The sequence below is a fragment of the Suncus etruscus genome, chromosome 3 (genome assembly GCF_024139225.1).
Source record: "Suncus etruscus isolate mSunEtr1 chromosome 3, mSunEtr1.pri.cur, whole genome shotgun sequence".
NCBI lineage: Eukaryota > Metazoa > Chordata > Mammalia > Eulipotyphla > Soricidae > Suncus > Suncus etruscus.
The window spans coordinates 147,229,403-147,251,949 of record NC_064850.1 but is presented as its reverse complement, the minus strand read 5'-3'; the positions used below and the strand labels follow the sequence as shown (position 1 = coordinate 147,251,949).

The following is a 22,547-nucleotide window of genomic DNA, read 5'->3' as shown; positions in this document are numbered from 1 at the left end:
AAGTAAGCATTAGTGTCTGGACATCCGAGCCTCACATTTTGGGACATTGGGGTATCCTCTGCAATGTGGCCATTTTCACAAATACTTGGTGACAAGTATATCATTTTATTCTTGAATTGTCCTTTCATTCAGGTTGCAAAACAAAATATTTATGCTATTTGTCCTTTTCCTTGTACATTTCAATACTTTTGCAGGGGTCTCAAACTCAATTTACCTGGGGGCCGCGGGAGGCAAAGTCGGGGTGACCCTAGAGTGCAAAGTCAGTAGTAAGCCTTGAACATTGGGGGGGTGTAACCCAAACAACTAAAACAAAAACAAAACAAAACAAAACAAAAAAGATTCCTCTAGGGCAGGGCCACAAAATGTTGTACGGAAGGCTGCAAACGGCCCACAGGCCGCGAGTTTGAGACCCCTGCTTTGGAGCTTGCATTCTTTGCTTCATTGAATCGTGTGAGATCCCATTATGGCTAAGCACTGTGCAAGACTTTGGGAGAAGTTCGCCAACTTCACTTTTCTCAATCAGAATTCAAAGCCTAGAAGTGGGCAAATGATACCATCAGAGTGATGCTCACATGTGATGACGAGCAGGGATTGGCGCACTGTGAACCCACCAATCCTTAATTCCTGATCATTTCTTGCTCTCTTTTCATCCTTGTGTCCATAGGCCTCACCCCATGGATCTTTCTGTGCTTTTCTAATATGCTTAGTGGAGTCAAGTCTGTTGTATCTTTGTTTTTGTTGGTGTGTTCGTTTGGGGTTTTGGGGGGGGGGGGGAATGACATGTGGCAGCACTCAGGGGTTACTCCTAGATATGCGCTCAGAAATCACTCCTGGCAGACTTGGATCCATATGGGATGCTAGGAATCAAACCAGGGTTGGATATATGCCAGGCAAATGCCCTACCGCTGTGTTTTTGCTCTGGCCCTGTTGTTTACCTTTGTATCCACCTCCTCCATACCCAGAAGAAAGCTGGAATAGCTTTGTTTCTCATGAAATCTTAGAGCAATGGTTGTTCAGTTGAGAAGAAATCTGTTTAATATTTTTTATTTTCAGTCCCCTTTCCCCTACCCAGTGGTCAGCAAGCCGCGAGCCACATGCGGCTCTTTACACTTTTTAATGTGGCTCTTCTATGTGCCAGGTGGCCGTCCAGGAGTCTGGACACTGCTCCTAGCCTCTGTCAGTGCGCGCCCTGTGTGGCTCTCAAAATAAATTTCAGTCGTGGTTTTGGAGAGATTTGGCTCAGTTGAAAAAAAAAAAAAAGGTTGCCCACCACTGTGCCTACCCCATCATCATTGTCTTGCTTGTTGATATGATGACTGGTTTCCATATGCTTGCTTCTTCTTGAGGGTTATCATATCAGGTTGTGATCCTTATACATATGTGTTCCCCAGGAGTGGCTCTAATAGAGATCATTAGAATCACTATTCTCCAGAGATTGTGCCTCCTACATTCTTTTGTCCATCTTTCAGTTGTGGGGCTTGCCATGCATTGAGTGCCCTTTTTTTTTTTTTTTTTTTTTTGCTTACATGCACCTGGCTGTGCTAGGGGCCACAAACAGTAGACTACCCAAAAACCTACAGGCTGGGCCAGGATATTGCTTGGTCCCTGTGGGACTGTGGGACCATGGGTATGCATTTTCAAGGCCAGTTTTCTAGACCCTACTTGTCTTGTTAAAAAAAAACAAAAACAAAAACCTTCCTGTCTTGCTGGGAAGCAAAGCAAATTATGAAAACCAGGAAGTGCAATATGCCCATGTGACAAAGTGGCTTTCTTGTTTGTGAACCGTTTTGTTTGTTTGGGAGCCATACTGAACAATGCCTAGGGTTTACTTCTGGCTCTGCACTCAGGAGTCACTCCTAACAGTGCTTGGCGGACCAGATGGGATGCCAGAGATTGAACCTGGTTGGCCTGTTCAAGGCAAGCACCCTGTCCACTATCACTCCAGTCCCTTGTTTATGAGACTTACTCAGTCCAAGGTAATTGTTAATCTACTGTATTGATACACTGAGTATGGTAGAGTCACAGAGACATAAACCCAATGAGCAGAAATTTGTGCTTCTGTAGTTAAAATAAAGAAGATAAATTATAGTGTTGTTTAGTTTGAATTATCAATTTAATATCCTTGTCACTAATGAGGTCAGCCTCTGTTCTCTCTTTAAAAAAAAAAAAAGAGGGGAAAAGAAATCTGCGTTCAGTAAAAGAATTGTGTTTGTTGGGGGGGGGGGTACACCCAGAAGTGCTCAGGGATTACTCCTGGCTCTACACTCTGGAATCACTTTTGTCAGGCTTGTAGGAACATATAGAATGCCAAAGATCAAACCCAGGTCTGCCCTGGTCAAGGCAAAGTGCCCTTCCTGTCGTGCTATGGCTCTGGCCCCTGAGGCATTTTCTTGTTAATTTCCTTAGTGTGTCTTCATGGGGAAAATGATAGAAAACCATAGGTCTAGTTAAATTTGTATTGGCCTGTTTGGAGTCTGTTGTTATCAGACAGATATCTACTCTAAACAAGTCAAATATCTTGAGATTATTTTTAAATTTTTGTTTGGGGCCACTGTTAATGCTTACAGTCTATTCCTGGGTTATTCCTGGCTCTCTGCTCAGAAATTGCTCCTGGCAGGCACAGGGGACCATATGGGATGCCAGGATTCGAACCACCCATTGATCCTGGGGTGGCCGCTTGCAAGGCAAATGCCCTACGGCTGTGCTATCTCTCCGGCCCTCAGCTGAATCATTTTTTAATCACACATTCTCAAACATGTCCATTTCACCCAGCACCCCTCAGGACTGATGGGGCAGTTTGGAAAACTTGGAAATTAAATCATTGGGATCCTCAGAGCCATGTTAAATACTGTCAGAGTGAGCCATTGTGTCAGACCTGTTCAAATTCCAAATCTTCCCTTTTAGAGAACCCATCGAACCATCAAAAATTAATGTCAAATCATGTTGGAGTGTATATACATATACATATATATACATATATATTTATGTATACACGTACATGTATTAATAGGTATGAAACCCCTCAGGAAGCAATCTTCCCAACTCAGAATTTTATAAATGAGTTTTTGACAGAAATGTTACCAGTTCTAGAATTAAATCTTATAAAATAGGGTCAGCTTTTATAAAGATATCTAACATTCAAAGTCTATTAGATTTGGTGCAGATATGGAGGTAATAAATATATTAGAGCAGTGTTTCCCTGCCTTTTACCAATTATGCCCCCATTCTGACCTTGTTTCCTTCCTGGGACCCCTATTTTAGAACTGCACCTTTGTCTCTGGCTGTGGGCCCCCATTTCTGTGACTTTTTTTTTTCACCTTTGGCCCCATTGGAATACCCTGGGGACCCACAGAGGGTCAAATGTCCCCCAATTGAAAAACACCATCTTAGAGAGGGGATATGGATTTTGGCTCATAACTACTTTGTTTTTCTCAACAAGCATAGTACCAGAGAAGAAAGTCCACACAGTAGAGGATATTCCCATATCTGTAGGGTCAACAGAATCATAGAGAACAGATTCTCCTGGACCTACTTCCATTTTTCCTAGTCAGCCTGGGACCCAGGAAATCTAGATCTTAACCACCAAAACTTAATTCTATTACAAGATCACCCTTCAAGAAATTATTATTATTTATTATTATCATCATCATCATCATCATTATTACCTGGCATGTCTCTCCCAGTTTTCTTTATTCAGAAAACAGAAATTGTTGGTCCTTCAGTGGCTTGCTTGTATGTCTTTCTTTAGCTTCCACTTCTGCTCTGCATCCTCTCTACTGTTAGATTGATTAGAGTGTTTGTTCCCTTGCAGCATCTCGCCTTGGCTATAGAACTTAGTGTACTCTTTCTACCCAGTCTTCTTTGCCTTGGCCTAGTCCCCTTACATACCTTTGTGTCCTAAAACAACTTGCTTTTCCCCCAAGGTCTTCCTTGACTATTCCAGGCAGCTTTTTTTTCCTTCATGTTCTCTAGTCTTCCTAAAAGTCACCGAAATAGCACTATCTCAAAGTTTTAGGCATGTCAGGCAATATTTATTTCCTTTCAACATGGTAGGCCGATTGGGAAAATTAGAGCAGTGTTTTACAAATTTTACATTTTCTTATTTTAAAAGAACTTGCTCTGCTGGTATGAAGCAGGTACTCAGTTATTCGTGACTATGAAAACAAATCTTGACAGGCCAGTATGACGACTGTTTTGACAGCTCCATCACAAAACTCTTGTGTTTTCCTTAAAGGAATTACGCAGCCTTCTTGGTGGTATTTCTGAGCTGCCATCAGCAGCATTATTACACTGATGGGACTTTCCTGGATAAGTCTTCACTGATTTCCTTCTTTCATTGTGACAGGAAGTCACTAGGGGAACTTGATGTATTCAGGAAGTTTACCAGCAGACAAGGGATTTTAGTTTACAGTTCTGTTCAGGTTGTACCCTGCATTGCAAGCAGAGATAAGCCCTGTCTATGATATTTTGGGGCAGAACATTTCAAGCATGCAGTGTCCGCCTTCCTCATGGACATCATGAGATCATGATGGGAGATCAGATAGGGCTGCCTGGACTTCTGCTTTGTGGTACTCTTAACCTCCCTCATACAATCAGGGTCTCATTGCAGTGCTGCTGCTGCTGTTTCCCAAGTCCTGTTTCATAAAAGCAAGAGTAAAGGTCTAGAGAGTATAATGAGTACAATGGCCTTGCAAGCATCCAACTGGGTTTTGATCCCCGGCACCACAGAGAACAACCAGAGTGATCCCTGTGACAGAGCCAGGAGTTAAGTCCTGAGCGCAGCTGGGTGTGACCCCAAAAACCAAGAAATAAAAAGATTTAAAAGATAGCTAATATAAATAAGGCAAATTTAATTTTAACCTTGTGTTATGATGGGAAAGAAGAAAAGGAAAAGAAAAAAAAGTATTCGAAATGAGGGATTCATTTGTTTCAGTGGTGACATAAATGGCTTCATCCAAGGAGGCTGGTTCCTTTCTCGGGCTTGAGGCCACTTGTCTCTGCATGACTTGCCACTCACTTGAGGCTGCTCTGGCATACTAGTTTTCTGTTACATCTGTTGAACTAAGTTATAATTTCCTTTAGTTCCTATGGTCTCCTTAGCGTCTGTGTTTGCTGGGCTTCCCGATAGATGTTTTAGAAAATTTCTTGACTGAGGCAGAGTGATGAGTAGTGGGTAGGCGCCTGCCTTGTACATAGCCAACCTTGGTTTGATCTCCGACATCCCATATGGTCCTTTAATTGCTGCTAGGAGCAATTCCTGAATGCAGAGCCATAATTAACTCCTGAGTATCACCAGGTGTGGTCCAAAAACAAAAATAAAGCCCCACCAGAAAGAAAATATCTTGACTGATGGGATGTGGGCCAGACCCCAAGGGGCTGTTACCCTGCTGCTTTCCAGAGAGAGACACTTAACTACCGTTACCCTGTGTGCCATTGCTCCCTTTCTTCTCCCTTGCTCTTTTCTTTTAGTTTGGGGTCACACCTAGCAATGCAAAGGAGTACTCTGGGTTCTTTGCTTAGGAGTTGCCCTTTTTGATACTTGGTGAGCCATATGATGTCAGGGATTGAGCCCAGGTCACCTTCATGCAGAGGATACTATACCCTTCAAGCCATGTCCTGGTCCTCATTTCCCCCTTTTTAAGGCTGCATAGTGACCTTAGGAACTCTGAACAACTGAAAGATTAGTAATTTCAGCCCTTAGGTTAGTTTGTTTTTGTTTTTGTTTGTTTCTTTGTTTTCTTTGTTTGTTTTGAGGGCACACCTGATGATGCTCAGGGTTTATTCCTGGCTATGTGCTCAGAAACCGCTCCTGGCTTGGGGAACCACATGGGATGCTGGGGATCGAACCATCCTGGGTCAGCGCATGCAAGGCAAGCACTCTACCACTGCACTACTCCTCCAGTCGGGGACCACATGGGATGCTGGGGGTCAAACTGAGGTCCGTTCTAGGTCAGCGCATGCAAGGCAAGCACTCTACCACTGCACTACTGCTCCGGTCCCTGCCCTAAGATTTTTTGCTACAAGGATACCAGCTGACCTTGAGAGTATGATAATGTTGGGGCAGAAGAAAGGTTGGGAGCCTGAGAGGAGCTGAATTCTGGTAGACAGTATTGGATTCTTTTTTTTGTTTGTTTTGTTTTGTTTTGTTTTGTTTTGTTTTGTTTTTTGGGCCACACACTGTGACGCTCAGGGGTTACTCCTGGCTATGTGCTCAGAAGTTGTTCCTGGCTTCTTGGGGGACCATATGGGACGCCGGGGGATCGAACCGCGGTCCGTCCTAGGCTAGCGCAGGCAAGGCAGGCACCTTACCTCCAGCGCCACCGCCCGGCCCCGACAGTATTGGATTCTAAATGTCTCTTGTCTTGGTCTAAATTTGAAATGCAATAAATAACATCTGCCTCACAAGACTCTCAATTATTTGTGGGGGGTGGGGAAGTCACACCCAGCAGCGCTCAGGGGTTCCTTCTGGCTCTATGCTCAGAAATCGTCATGGCAAGCTCGGGGGACCATATGGAATGCTGGTATTTGAACTACAGTCCTTCTACATGCAAGACAAACACCTACCTCCATACTATCTCTCCGGCCCATCACAATAATATTTTTGAATACTAAATATGTTACAGAAAGTTCTTGAAAAGTGCTAATTGCTGCTTACACCCAGTATAAACTTGAGTGCCTACAGGAATTCATTCCCTGAGCACCAGTGGAATGTGAACAGGTAATAAATTTTGTCCTCATGTCTGAGCAGTCAACTAGAGGAAATGTCAAGTTTTTAAATATAAATGACTCCTCTGTCTGCAAATACAGTCATGTGTGGCTCCAGGAGAGCAACAGTTTCCTGACATTGGAGCTCAGGTCTGGCAGGAGAGTGGGAGTCAGTGCTCGTGTGTCACAGTGACTTGCAGGGTAGGTTTGGCTTCATCAAACCCACTGTAATGATTTTTCACCTGTATGCAGCCAAGTCACAAGCTAAGACAGTGTTCAGTTGCTAAATGCAGCCTGATTGCAGCAGAAAACCTAGGTGTTTTGTCTAAGAGTTTCATCATCATTATTCATTGGGGAATTGAAGACTGAGGCTCTAGGTTCAGATCAAGTTGGAACATTGACTCTACCAAGTAACTATGGGTACTTTGAACTCAAACAGAAATATTGATTGTCAACTTCTGAGTGATTGTAGTGATCACACGAGATTGTACACAGGTTTACCAGCATTTGGCATGTAACAGTTGGGTGCAGTTGTTGATTGTAAAACATCTATCTAACTTGTACACCTGTGAAGATAAACTTAAAAATTTGGAAGCAGATTTTGAAATATATAAAGGAATGGATTAAAAAGTACCTATGGTTATATTGAGGACAATTTAGAAGTTGTTATAATATTTTAATTGTTCTCTGAACATATCACCTTAAACTAAATAGGGGCAGTTTAATAAAAGATAGATCTGTATTTGAGCATATTTACTGATCCTTAAAAATAAATTTTTATAAATCATGATATTAGTTTTACTAAATACTCAGAAATAGTAACTTGGCAAATCAATAAACATTTGATAGATATTTGATCCAACAAGCTACCATTTTGCCCTGCTTTAAGTTATTTGATATGCAAAATTTGATAGTGGACACTACTGAATTTCAGTGCTATAGGTTATTTCAAGAGATTATTTGGTCTTTTGACTTGAAGTCTAAAGGGATATTTGACCTCCAGTAGGTAATTTAGTTGCTAGCTGCCTCCCAGGTCCTCCATTTTCACTTTAGTTTCAGCAGGTCCCTCCCCAAGCTGGACATGCCAAACATTGACCCACCCTGTTAGCAGTCACTGGTTTTTCACAAACTCGTCCATTATGTGCACACACAGCAGCCAAGATGCACCATTGTGTTTAGTTTGGGGAAGGCATAAGCAACTTTTTTATAATAAATAAAAGTATCAATAAGTGTGAATTTATTATTTTTTTCTTTCTATTCCTGAGTCTGAAGATGAGGATGCTCCTCTGTATTTAGTCCCTTGTTTCACCTTTTCTGTGTGGGCATCTCTGTCAGATGCATTCCTATTTTTGGTCTCAGTCATTCATTTCCCTTCCTTTACTATAAAATAGGATAATAGTTACAATATAATTTTTACTGTATGTTTAAATCTTTGTTTTATTTTCAAAGCTGGAGTTCTTGATGAGGGCACAGCCCTCTGTGTGCCTGGGGTCCCCAAGTCCTGTTTTCTTCTGATCTTCCAAATGCTGCCATGAGCTGCACTTCTCTGCTTTGTCCTGTCCAGAGTCTGGAGACTCAGTTCTGCTGACAGGACCTGAAGCATATTCCCAACATGGTTAGTTGCTTTCTGCCAGACATCCCAGTCAGGATGGATCACCTGCCTCCCCCCAAACTTGAGGGAGGACCCTCCTGGCAGAGTTGAACTTCTCATTTTTTAGGGGAGGTGAGAGAGTTGTATGTATAGACACTGAACCTCCCTTTACTTTTATTTTTTCAGCTTTTGTAATATAAGTGAAATGGTTTCATATCTTCTAAAGAAAGCCAGTTATTTAACAGCCTGTATTTTTCTACATTTAGTAACTAGCATTTATGGAGTAGACTTTCTTGTATAACAGCACATCCTTTAACCACGGTAATTAAAATCATCTTGAATAGATGTAGCTACACTTAATTATGGATTCTGTGCTCTAGTTGATGTCAGCTTAGTGCACGTTTTGTTCATAAACCTATTGTTTATGGCTGCGTATAGATGGTTACAAGTTATCATTTTTAGTTTCTTTTTTAAAGAAACCTACAGCAATTGGTCATGTTTTTAAAAATTTGTAGCAAACTCCATTTTAAAATTGCTATCATCAGGCAAGCATAAATTCAGAGATTAATGTACATGCCAGAGTGTAAAATATACTTGTTGTGGACATACTTGACTAACATAATTAGCAAATTCTAATAGACTTTTTAAGTTTCTGGAAAATGCTATCTGGTAAAAACTAAAAAGTGAAAAAGTGAGCTACATGGGACAAATATTTTATTATCTTTTTTTGAGGGGGGACATTTTTTGTTTGTTTGTTTCGGTTTTGGCCACACCCATTTGATGCTCAGGGATTACTCCTGGCTAAGCGCTCAGAAATTGCCCCTGGCTTGGGGGGGATCATATGGGACGCCGGGGAATCAAATTGCGGTCCTTCCTTTGCTAGCGCTTGCAAGGCAGACACTACCTCTAACGCCACCTCACCGGCCCCAACATTTTTTTTATAATATCTTTTAAGCATCATGATTACAAACATGCTTGTAGTTGGGTTTCAATCATAAAAAAGAACACTCCTCCTTCACCAGTGCAACCTTCTCACCATCAATGTCCCCCATCTCCCTCCTCCCCACCCCCTGCCTATCTTCAAGACAGGCATTCTATTTCTCTCACTCACTACCATTGTCTTGATAGTTGTTGGTGTAGTTTATTTCTCTGATTGCATTCACCAGTCTTTGTGGTAAGCTTCGTATCATGGGGTGGTCCCTTCAAACCTCATCTCTATTGTCTCTGAGTATTATTACAATACTATATTTTGCTTAAATCCCACAGATGCGTGAGACTATTCTGTGTCTTTCCCTATCCTTCTGACTTATTTCACTCAGCATAATATTGTATTAAGAAACCAAAGACATTTCCTCATATTCATTATCGAAGTAAAATTATACAACCTATCTGATCTTTCAAATTTTTGTTGTTGCATATTTTAAAGATGAAATAAAACACAACTGCTGAAAAACTGTACTAAACTTCAACATCTGGGAGAGATTTGCTTGAGGAGAAATAGTTAAGTTTAAAAAGTGTTTGCTACAATTTTTCTCTCATTAAGACTATTCAAGTCCTTGAAGGCAGGAATCATGTATACTAACAAGCAGGCTCTCCATTATTTTATACCATTTCTCTATAAGAAAGAATTTCCCAACTTTTACAGGTAAATTAATTTGATGGGGTCATGGATAAGGTAACCAAACACATTCATATATATGTATTTATATATGATTGGTATATTAATTATTTTCTTGGAAAATATCAAGGAAACTTGCACCTATATTTTTAATCGGAAATATTTTGTAATTTTTTAATATTTTTATTTATTGATGAAAATGTATCACATAGTTGACATAGCAGTTATGTCATAATACAATTGTTTCAGGAAGACCAAAAGCAACATGATTAAAAAAAAAAAAAAGAAATAGGGGCCGGTGAGGTGGCGCTAGAGGTAAGGTGTCTGCCTTACAAGCGCTAGCCAAAGAAGGACCACAGTTCAATCCCCCAAGCCAGGGGCAATTTCTGAGTGCTTAGCCAGGAGTAACCCCTGAGCATCAAACAGGTGTGCCCCCCCCCCCAAAAAAAAGAAATATAAAATTGAAAAAAAAAAAACTAAAGAGATGGGAGAGAAAGGAAAATGTTCAGTGGCAAGTACAAATTTTTGAAAATTATTGAATCACCAATGACCTCATTAAAGCTAGCAGAAAAGTTTAGTAAGCTTTTTTTTTTTAATGGATGAGAGTTAAAAAAAATACAGTATAAACAGTAAGGGTGGCAATTGTTGTTTGCATAGGCCCAGCAAAATATGGGGGAAATAGAAGGGAAAAGCCTTGGCTAAGTACAAGGAGACCTTACCCCTGAAATTTTCTGGCACAAGACTGTCCCAGGGCTTCAGGATACTCGGCTGTCCAACCCCTAATTCATTCTTTGTGGTCCTGGTAAAATTTTTTCGCAGATTCGCTGTTGTTGGTGTCAGGTTTCTGTAAAGATTCTGGTTACTATACATCTTCTCCATCGAAGTCAGGATGATGTTGAGCATAATAGGGGCATTCTTAATAGTAAAAATTCTATATCATGACCCCAGAAATAAGGTACAGCAACAAGAAAATTAACTCAGCATGTACCTAATATTCTAGCATGTATCTAAACGATAATACTCTATTAAATGTTCCACAGAAGAGCCGGGAGATAGTAAAAGGATTAAGCTCTTGTCTTGCATCCCACCAAACTCAGTTTGAATACCTGGCACTACATATGACTCCCCCAAAGCAATTCTGAGTATAGTTTAACCCTGTCACCCACCCCCAAATAAAACAAAAATTTCACAGATTTAATTTTTCCTAGTGTGTAGGAGGCCTATTCCCGAAGCATGATCTGGGTCCCAGGGCACTCCCAGTTACACTGATTCTAGCAGTCTAGCAGGACAAAGCACAACAAAATACTCTGATATACAGGCCCTATGAATTTTGGTACCCTGGGGTCCTGGGCCATATGGGTGGCAGTGATGGTCTGACCTTTGTGCAGGGTCTCTGCTTTAGGAGAAATTCCTTAATGTACATGGCAATATCTGAATGACATAGAAGGAAAGAGAACTTGGGGATTTCCTAGGGCTGAGCTAGTAAACATTACAAAAGAGGAAGGTTTGGGGTTGTCTTTGGGTGGAAATGTGTAAAATCTGTGGTGGCATGAAATCAGCAAGGTCATTGAAGAATTGTGTTTTATGCATATACATCATTTGAACAATATAATGTGAGTTTTCCTATATCTGTAATTGTCATAAAGTCACAAATTCAGTGTCAACATCTCACCTCTTTTTCCTCCTTTTGATTTCAGTCTCAAACCATGAATTACGTGGGACAGTTGGCGGGTCAGGTGATTGTCACTGTGAAAGAACTCTACAAAGGCATCAACCAGGCCACCTTGTCTGGTTGCATCGATGTCATCGTAGTACGGCAGCAGGATGGCACATACCAGTGCTCTCCTTTCCACGTGCGTTTCGGGAAGCTGGGCGTCCTAAGGTCCAAAGAGAAAGTGGTAAGTGCTGTTCTATTCTCCAATGCTTTGAGAAGGAGATGCAAGCTGTGAACCCACTATAGTGAGCACTCTGAACCTTAAAACAGTTTTAAAATCTGGTGCCGGAGCAATAGCACAGTGGTAGGGTGTTTGCCTTGCATGTGACCTATCCAGGACGGACTTGATTCAATCCCCAGCGTCCCATATGGTCCCCCAAGCCAGGAGTGACTTCTGAGCTCATAGCCAGGAGTAACCCCTGAGCGTCACCAGGATGTGGCCCCAAAAACAGCTTTAAAAATCTAATAGTGTTGAAGAGTTGAAGGCAACAATTATGAGAAGTTAGCTTTTCTGTATTGCTTTAAAAGGTGCTTTCACATTCAGAAAAGCCTCACTTCAGGAAGTCTGAGAGATACAGAGACCAAATTTGTTTTGATAAGCCTGTTCTATTGTAGTTCAATAACAAAACAAAGTAAGCCTGGAGTACATCTGCTGTGGGCCAATCCCACAAAAAAGAATATTAGAATATTTAGGATAACTTGATATTGATATTGATCATGTATGAAATACATGTTGCATTTGTTTAAATTAATATCTGCTTTGCTTTGGCATTAATCTTAGTCAAAATCAAAATTTTGATTTTGGTATCAGAACTCAGCCCCACATAAGACTGAAATATAAACCCATAGGCAATTTTTTGGTATTTATTTTAAGAAAAATTTATTCAGGAAGAAGGTATTTGCATTGTTTTTTTTTTTTTTTTTCCTTTTTTGCGAGAGGAATTGGGGGTGCATACCTCTCAGCTCTCAGAGGTTACAACTGGCTCTGTGTTCTGGGGACCTTATGCTATGCCAGTATTGGAACCAGAGTCGTTTCATGCTAGGCAAGCGCCTTAACCTTAATCTCCCTGGCCCAATTTTGTTCTACAGTTTATTTATTCATTTAGTAATTGATTGGTTCTTGGTCCACACCCAGCAATGCTCAGGGATTACTCCTGGCTCTGTGCTCAGAAATCACTCCTGGCTGGGCCAGAGAGATACCATGGAGGTAGGGCGTTTGCCTTGCATGCAGAAGGACCATGGTTCGAATCCCGGCATTCCATATAGTCCCTGAGAACTGCTGGGTGTGACCCAAAAACAAAAAAAAAGAAATCACTCCTGGTAAGCTCAGGGGATCATATGGAATGCCAGGAATGGAACCAGGTCCTTCCCGGGTCAGCTGCATACAAGGCAAATGCCTTACCACTGTGCTATCTCTCTGGCCCCCTCTGGCCCAATTTTTATGTTTTGTTTTGTTTGGGTCCATGTGTGGCTGTATTTTATTCAGGGATCATTTCGTAGGCTCAGAGGACCATATTGGATACTGGAGTTCAAACTCAGGATGGCTGCATGCAAGACAAGCACCCTACCTGCTGTACTATCATTCCAACCTCTTTCTTTTTATACATCATTCTCCTCCTCACATATTTTAGAGCAGCTTTCTGTGGCTAATGTCAGTCAATAGAAAATTGAACAGAAACTAAAACTACATTAGTAGTAGTTTCATTCTTATTCTTGCCCCATATTATCGAAATAATGTAGGAAATTTTCTGAGTTTCAGTGAAAGATCCACATCATTTTATTTTGAGTATTAGAAGTATATGTTATAATGAGTGAGAGAAGTAGAATGCCTGTCTCAAATACTAGCAGAGGGTGGGGGAAGAGAAAGATGGGAGGCATTGGTGGTAGGAACGTTGCATTGGTGAAGGGGGTTGTTCTTTTTATGATTGAAATCTAACTACAATCGTGGTTGTTGTGGTGGTGCTTAAATAAAGATTGTTTGGGGCCAGGAAGGTGGCGCTAGAGGTAAGGTGTCTGCCTTACAAGCGCTAGCCAAGGAACGGACCGCGGTTCGATCCCCCGGCGTCCCATATGGTCCCCCCAAGCCAGGGGCGATTTCTGAGCACATAGCCAGGAGTAACCCCTGAGCGTCAAACGGGTGTGGCCCAAAAAAAAAAAAAAAAAAAAAAACAAGATTGTTTAAAAAAAATAGAAGTATATGTTAGAGAGAACCATTGGCACAATAAAAACAGCTTTTTGCTTTCTGATTTTGACAGTTATTCATTTTTTTCACAGATAAAAAAATTTGTATTTGAGGTAAAAAATTAGACACCAATACTAAAGATTCCAAATAAATATTTAGAGCACTTAATTTTTATTCAGTTTAATAGGAAAATAAGCAGCTTAAATAACACTAAATACCTTATTTATTGTAAAATAAATTCTTGCAGGGACTAGAAGAAAGCTCATGAGTAAATTTAGAAAACACCTATATTTTTGCAGCTTTGAGATCATATTTATATATTTTTAAATTTATATTCTGTTATAAATTCAGGTTAAAAATTTAGAGTTGGCATAAAAGTATGCTAAGACTTTTCTCTTGGAAGTTGCTTGAAAATTTATTCTGCCTTATACATTGAAATTTATTAACAAAATAAGAACTGCTACCATCCTCTTCTATTACTACATTCTCTCCTGACCTAAGCTTTTCTTTTTCTTTTTATTTAAACATCTTTATTACAAATATGATTGTGATTAGGTTTCAATCATGCAAAGAACACCCCCCTTCACCAGTGTAACATTCCCACCACCAATGTCCCAAATCTCCCTCCTTCCCACCCCACCCCCACCTGTACTCTACACAGGTTTTCCAGTTCCCTCATTCATTTACATGGTTATGGTAGTTCTCAGTGTAGTTATTTCTATAACTGCACTCACCACTCTTTCTGGTGAGCTTCATGAAGTGAGCTGGAAGTTCCAGCCCACCTCTCATTGTTTCAGGATTGTTAAAAAAAAAATGACTTTTATTTTTCTTAAAACCCATAGATGAGTGAGACTATTCTGCATCTATCTCTCTCCCTCTGACTTATTTCACTCAGCATGATAGATTCCATGTACACCCATGTATAGGAAAATTTCATGACTTCATCTCTCCTGACAGCTGCATAATATCCCATTGTGTATATGTACCACAGTTTCTTTAGCCATTCATCTGTTGAAGGGCATCTTGGATGTTTCCAGAACCTGGCTATTGTGAATAGTGCTGCAATAAGTATAGGTGTGAGGAAGGGATTTTTGTATTGTATTATTGTGTTCCTAGGGTATATCCCTAGAAGTGGAATAGCTGGGTCGAATGGGAGCTCAATTTCCAATTTTTGGAGGAATCTCCATATCTCTTTCCATAAAGGTTGAACTAGATGGCATTCCCACCAGCAGTGGATAAGAGTTCCTTTCTCTCCACATCCCCGCCAGCACTGATTGTTCTCATTCTTTGTGATGTGTGCCAATCTGATAAGGGGCTAATTTCCAAAATATACAGGGCACTGACAGAACTTTACAAGAAAAAAATATCTAATCCCATCAAAAAATGGGGAGAAGAAATGAACAGACACTTTGACAAAGAATACAAATGGCCAAAAGGCACATGAAAAAATGCTCCTCATCACTAATCATCAGGGAGATACAAATCAAAACAACGATGAGATACCATCTCACACCACAGAGTTATTCTTATTCTTTAAAAATGTATATATAAAATTTGTTATTTTAGGAGTAAAAGGAAAAGATTTATGTGTTTCACAAACTAGGTATTTTTACCCTACCACCAAAATAACATTGTACTTCTATCTCATATTTGATTTTACATGATTAATTTTCTTCTTGAGAGCCACATTTCAGGATGGCAGAGTTTCAGTGGCTTGACTTCTGTTCAGAAACATATTTTGGAAACCCAAAACAATAATCAGTGATCTGATTATATTTAGCCATAATTTTGCCTCTGGACATTTTTTCTTTCTAGTTATAGTAATCGATAGTGCTCTCAGGTTGTATCTTCTTTGGGAGACTCAGAGCAAGCTCTTATGCCCTGATGTGGCCAGGTTCTGTGTATTCATAAAATGACAAATTTTGATATAGTCGGGAGAGTGGTAAGGTGGTGGCTTTGGTCTTTTTCTTTTCTTTTTTTTTTTTTTAATTGTGGTCTCAGTATTTTATCAGATAGTTTTTTTTAACCAATTCAGTCTTTTAAAATGGAACCTGTATAGACTGATTTTATTACACACATACTGATGAAATCATTGCCTTCTGGCTTACTTCCCATTCAACAATTTCAGGGAAAGAGGGAGAGCACCTTTCTGCACAACTCTTGGTATTTAGTCTTCTATCATTTTTAGTCCTCATATCTTAGATACTACCGCTCACTATATCTGGGAGTTGAATACATTGATTTACTGGAGGAGAGGAAGAATAATTCTTTAAAAAAAAAAAAGCTCACTCATAGATATTCTTACTCATAGAATTGCATGCTACAGCATGTATGCTACAGTCAGTATTTTCCAAACGTAAAGCAGTTTTATTTTAATGTCTCAATCATATATGCTGAAGCTTATTCACAGTATAAGAATTATGTCTATATGGAAGTAAGCGATTCTTTTAGAAAACAATTTTCTAGAAACTGCATCAGAATGAAGGTTCTGTTTAAAATAAGCCTTTAGCAAGCACTTACTTCGTATCATCTTTCAAAAAATATTTTTCTTTTGTTGCCTGATGAGTTCATGACATTGTTTTGAATACCTATGATATTGGCACCATTTAATATATTCTATTTTTGGAAAGAGCCAGGTTCCTTTTATCGATACAAGAAATTAAAATAAGTCATTGTCTTGAGAACTGCCATATTTGAAGTCTTCTGAATTTGCATTCTAAAGAGTTATTATTCTAGGGGCCGGAGAGATAGCACAGCTATATGGCATTTGCCTTGCATGCTGCCATCCAGGGTCAGACCTGGGTTCGATTCCCGGCATCCCATATGGTTCACTGAACCTGCCAGGAGCGATTTCTGAGCCAGGAATAATCCAAGTCCCACCGGGTGTGGCCCAAAAACAAACAAAAAAAAAAGAGTCAGTATTCTGTTTTTTTCCTACCTCCACTAGATGAAAGAATAACCACCAAAGATGAAAATTTTGTTGGATAAAGGCCAGAACAATAGCTCTGAGGACTGGAGTACATGCGTCTACATGTGAGAATACCAGCTTTAATGTCATCCTATTAAGATTTGACCCTTGGCATAACTTTTAAGTTAAAAATAGTATTCCTATGATTGTGGAAAAAGCTACTTCATAAATCGTAGATGACTCAAATATTTATGGTGACTTCACCCTCATTTGTTAATAGTTTCCTCATTTGTTTATTTGTTTCCTCATTTATAAATAGTTCATTCCTCAGTGTGTGAATTTGTTTTCTTTAATTTTTTTGTTTATCTCAATCATTTTTTAGTATTTCTGTTTGGGGGCCACACCCAGCAGTGCTCAGATTTTGGTTCTGCACTCAATTCACTTCTAGCAGGCTCAGAGGACCATATGGGAGGCCAGGGGATCAAACGCTGTCTGCCATGTAAAAGGCAAACATCCATCACTCTGGCCCTGTATTTTACAAAAATTTTATTACATGTCATACCCAGCCTTTTTTTCAAGCAGTAAACAATGCACACTAAAATGGCTAGATGAAAAATGAAAGTTAATGTTACATAGAAGCTGTTTCATGCAGTTCTTTGTTTTAGTTTCAAATTTTTACTTCATCTAAACAGATGAATAACTTGATGGATTAGTTCTATGCCTCCTTTATCACTCCTTCTTCTACCTGTTCTCCTTTTATTGTTGATTTGTTGCCAGTTATCAAGGGTGCACACACACTTAGCTTTGGTATTCGCATTTTCAGCTCGCCAGGGTCCACATGTTAGGCTGCAGTGCTTGTACCCGTGCACTCCATAGTAAGCACTCTTAGTTGAGGTGCACAAGTCATAGTGTGGTACTTGCCACTTGCTGCACATCTTGACCATAGCATTGCACATCTTTTTAGCTGCCGAACTCACTTGAGATCACATTCCATTTCATTGTGCCAGAGATCAGCAGACGGCAGAGCTGGCAGAATCTAGCCTCTGCTTGTGGGACACCAGGGATTTGAGTTCAGGACCATATACCTACAAGTCAAATGCTCTGTGCCATTGCAGATTTCTACACAGCTAGCACTCTTTTTTCAATATGAGTTTCAAAAGCTGGGTTTTGTTGTTGTTTTGTTTTGTTTTGTTTTGGTGCCACACCTGGTAGAATCAGGGTTACGCTCAGAAATTGCTCCTGCAGGCTCCAGGGACCATATCAGATGCTGGAAATCAAATGCAGGCCCATCCTGGGTTGTCCGCGTGCAAGGCAAAAGCCCTACCACTGTGTATTTTTTTCTGGCCTTCAGAAGCTGTTTTATATCTATTATTATAAGATATGTAAAAGTATTCATAGCCTACAAATAAGTGACTACTTTATTGAGCAATATAATTATATGTACTTATAATTATACATATTTATATGTGATTATATAAACAGTTCTTACTTTTCAAGGTAATACAGACCATAAAAAAGACTGGAGCAGCTGGAGAGATAGTGCATGCCTTGCAGATGGCTCATTACATGTTTGATTTCAGTACCACATATGGTTCCCTCACTTTCTGAGGAGTAACAGTATGGGTCGAGTGATCGTATAGAAGGTAGGACGCTTGCTTGCCTTGCATATGGCTACCTCTGGTTTGATTCTTGAAATCACATATGGTCCCTCAGGTACCGCTCAGCGGTGATTCTTTAGTGCAGAACCAGGAATAACCTGAGTAGATTGTGATTCTGAGTGTTGCTGGGAGAAGCCCCAAAACAAACAAAATTAATAATAAAAATGGCAGGGCACGCTGTACTTCTGAAAGAAGTAAGCTTAGTGATCACTGAGAAAAATTAGAATTCTTTGCATGATCGTTACAAATTTTTGTTAAAACTCCAAACATTTTTACTGTCAATTAAAAACACATAGGGAAAAAAAAGTATAGTCAGGAACTAAATTAGATAGTAATTTTAAGAGTTCCTCATATATACTCAGAAGCCATAGCAGATATAGCAAATATTTTGAACTTAAGACCTTTTTTTTTGGTCACACCTGGTGATGCTCAGGGATTTGAACCACCATCCTTCCACATGCAAGGCAAATGCCTTACCTCCATGCTATCTCTCCGGCTTCCCCACCAAGACCATTTTTAAAATAATTTTTATTGAGGGGGGCCGGCAGGATAACACAGTGTTAGGGCGTTTGCCTTGCACGCAGCCAGTGCAGGATGGATGTTGGTTCGAATTCCTGCATCCTATCTGGGCCCTGTGCTGGCCAGGAGCGATTTTTGAGTGCACAGCTAGGAGTAACCCGAGTGCCTCCGGGTGTGACCCAAACCCCTCCCCCAATTTTTTTTATTGAGACCTATGTAAATTACAAGTCTTTTACAGTTGTATTTAAGGTATATAGTGACATTGAATTAGGGCCATTCTCACCACCAGTGTTGACCTACCTCTACCATACTTTCCAGCATTATAACCAGACTTTTTTACCTGCTAAAAGAATCACTAACAACTGTGTGAAAGCAAATATTGTACTTTTGAAGAGACTCTTGAGGTAGTGCAAACAAATGACTATAATTTGCTGTATAGTGGGTGATTGCCCTGCAATTTGGATTTGATAATAATCTGAGTGAATGATTAGATATAAATGTGAGTGTGTTATTTGAGAGGGAAAGAATTATTAGCAGTAGTTCCAGATTTGTGTTCTAATATACTAAGTGAATGGTGGAACCATTTACTGAGATGAAGAGAACTGTGATAAACAATAGAATGGTTTCATACGTTTAAAAAAATAAAAAACACATAAAAAGTGAAAAATAGTAAAATACGTAAAATAAAACTAAAGGGTTTTATTTTTTTTTTTTGTTTTTTTTTGGGGGTTTTGTTTTGTTTTGTTTTGTTTTTGGGTCACATCTGGGTTGCTCAGGGATTACGACCTGCACAACAACCATGATCCCCAGTTCCAAAGGTCTGGCAGAGACAATTGCAACGGAATGGGGCTTCTGGAAACACAATGAAAGACGCTATCCTAGGTGCCATCCTAGGATCAGTGCAAAGACCAAGACCACCAACCACAAAAGATGGTTTAAAATGACACTGAAGGAACAGAACTTCTAGAACCACAAAGAAAGACTTCATCATAAGTCCCACTCCTGGACTTGTGCAGATTACTGAGATCTCTAGATACAGAGGTCTGATTTTATCACCCAGGACGGAGCAGAAGTCTTCAAACACACAACGAAAGCACCACCAGGAGAGTTAATGAACCTGAACGGAGTCTATAGTTAATCCCATGACAATATACTCCCAAGGGTGGAGAAACCCCATATCTCTCAGGCCAAGTGAATTCCTTTTTGAATGACCCCAATATTTACTGTGCCAGTGCAGGAGGGAAAAAAAGCGCAAAAAGCACAAAACATTTTTTTATTTTTTATATATTATTTTTTATCTTCATTTATTATTATTATTTTTATTTTTATTTACCTATCTACTTTTTGTCGATTTCTTTGTTTTGGTGTGGTTAATGAAGTTGTTTACCCCATTATACTTATTTTTTTTTTCTCTTTTCTTTATGTGCTCTGCCATGTTTCTTAGCTCAAGACCATGGTTGTTTTTTGTTTTTTCGGGTTTGTTTTTTTTTTTTTTTTGTGGTGTTTATTGTTATTGTTAGAGTCCTCACTAGATATTTGACACTTCTTTTTGTACTGTTGGAGTGTTTCACCTTTTTTTTCTCCTTCGTCTCTCAAACCGATGATCAGAGCCTCAAGGATTCTGCCCATTTTCGGCGTATTAGACTTTTACCCCAGTTTATTACTTTTCTGTTCTTCAAACAAAACCACATAACTTGAACTATCTAGTCCTGCCTCCCAGTTAGAGGGGGCAATAAGGGAGGCACCAAGACCAAACAGGTGCAAGACTACTAAGTAGTATGCTAGGTACAGAGGGGACCACATATTCTAGTAGCCCCGGGGGTGAGGAAGGAGAATATGGGATGTAGGACGAAAACAGAGGTGTAGGGAGGATAAATCGGTGATGGGAGTCCCCCCTGATTTTATGTAAATATGTACCTAAATATTATCAACAATATGTAAGCCACTATGATCAAAATAAAAATTATATTTAAAAAAAAGAAAGTGAAAAATAGTAAAATATATAAAATAGTAGAATAAAACTAAAGGTTTTTTTTTGGGGGGGGGTCACATCTGGGGTGCTCAGGGATTACTCCTGGCTCTGTGCTCAGAAATCACCCCTGCTAAGTTCTGGGGACCATATGGGATGCTGGGAATCGAACCACGGTCTATCCTGGGTTGGCCACGTGCAAGGCAAACGCCCTACCACTGTACTATCTCTCCGGACCCAAAGTTTTTTGTTTCTTTAAAAAAAAAATTGAGTTTTAACTCTGAAACATGGGATCTTAAGCTGGCACTGTTGACATTCATTCTGGATGCTTTGTTGTGGGATTCATCCTGTAGATTATAGGATGTTAAACAGATCCCTGGTTCTGCTCATTGGCTACTGGTAGCACCTCTTCATCATAGTTACATTGTCACCAGTGCCTCTCAGGTGAGAACCACTGTTATCTAAAGGCTGTATTGTAGGGAAGAAATAGTTTGTTAGATAATTTTGGGGTTATGGAACATTTGTTTATTCATATTTAAACTGTACTTTGACTCATGTACTTTTTAAAATTCTTGTGGTAGGTTTCTCAGACAATAAAGGAGGAAACAAATGATTTCTTAAGAAGCTCTAAATGGGGGCCGGGCGGTGGCGCTGGAGGTAAGGTGCCTGCCTTGCCTGCGCTAGCCTAGGATGGACCGCGGTTCGATCCCCCGGCGTCCCATATGGTCCCCCAAGAAGCCAGGAGCAACTTCTGAGCGCATAGCCAGGAGTAACCCCTGAGCGTCACAGGGTGTGGCCCAAAAACCAAAAAAAAAAAAAAAAAAAAAGAAGCTCTAAATGATTTCTAAAAATTCAAGAGAAAAATCCATTTCTCACTAATCCTAAAGTTTATAATTTCAGGCAAGACTCTTATGTATCAAATACTGGAAAGTAAAAACAATTAAAAATTTATCACTTTAAAAAAAATTGAGTTTGAGCAGCACTTGCATCCTTAATATAGAACTGATGGATACGCCTCTTTTCCTTGTCTTGGCAAATTACTGTTTTCTAAGTTTGGACCAGCTTTCCAAGTATAATCCTTTGTATATCTAGTGAGTTAGTCTGAGTTCTTTTTATGGGAGATTTTGCCAGTCATTCCCTTTTATCTGCTCACACCTCTTCATTACAGCTGACCTATGACATGTATCCTTCCTGGCAGTCCTGTCACCATGCCTGCAGTCCAGTTTTCTTCCGAAACCTAGTAGATGCTCAACTTGAGGTTTTTTTTCTCATTGCTTACTTTTTGTTTCTCTATTTGGGCACATTCCTTTTCCAGTGACCTGTTTCTACAAAATACCACGTTTGTCCTTGTAAGAAGCGGAGGCAGCCCCAGGTGATGGTTTGTGTTCCTTAACTAAACTGGATCACAGACGCACTTGGGCCAGTCTCTGGTAGATTAGAGAATGCAATGTGAGTGGATGACTGGTCATGATGAGCTGTGGAGATCTCTGTAGTGACTTGAGGGTGAACAGTTGGCACTGAGGATTGGATTCTTGAAGTTGTTACAGTCAGCAACCCATACATAGTAGCTGGAATTTTTGAACTATATCAAATGAAGCTGCCTGTGCGGTAATGGAAAATAATTTTAAATAATGTATTAATGTTTGACAGTGGCATTTCTCATATTTTTATGGCACTCAGCAA

The 22,547-nt window shown here is 39.9% G+C and overlaps 1 protein-coding gene across 1 annotated transcript in view; it reads left to right on the top strand.

Moving 5' to 3' along the window:
- The window catches only part of LPIN2 (lipin 2), a 62,619-nt gene that overhangs the window by 12,713 nt on the left and 27,359 nt on the right, over positions 1-22,547 (top strand). The window contains exon 2 of the mRNA XM_049770020.1: positions 11,612-11,812. Within this exon, the coding sequence (XP_049625977.1) occupies positions 11,612-11,812 (201 nt within the window). The remainder of the gene's footprint in view (positions 1-11,611; positions 11,813-22,547) is intronic.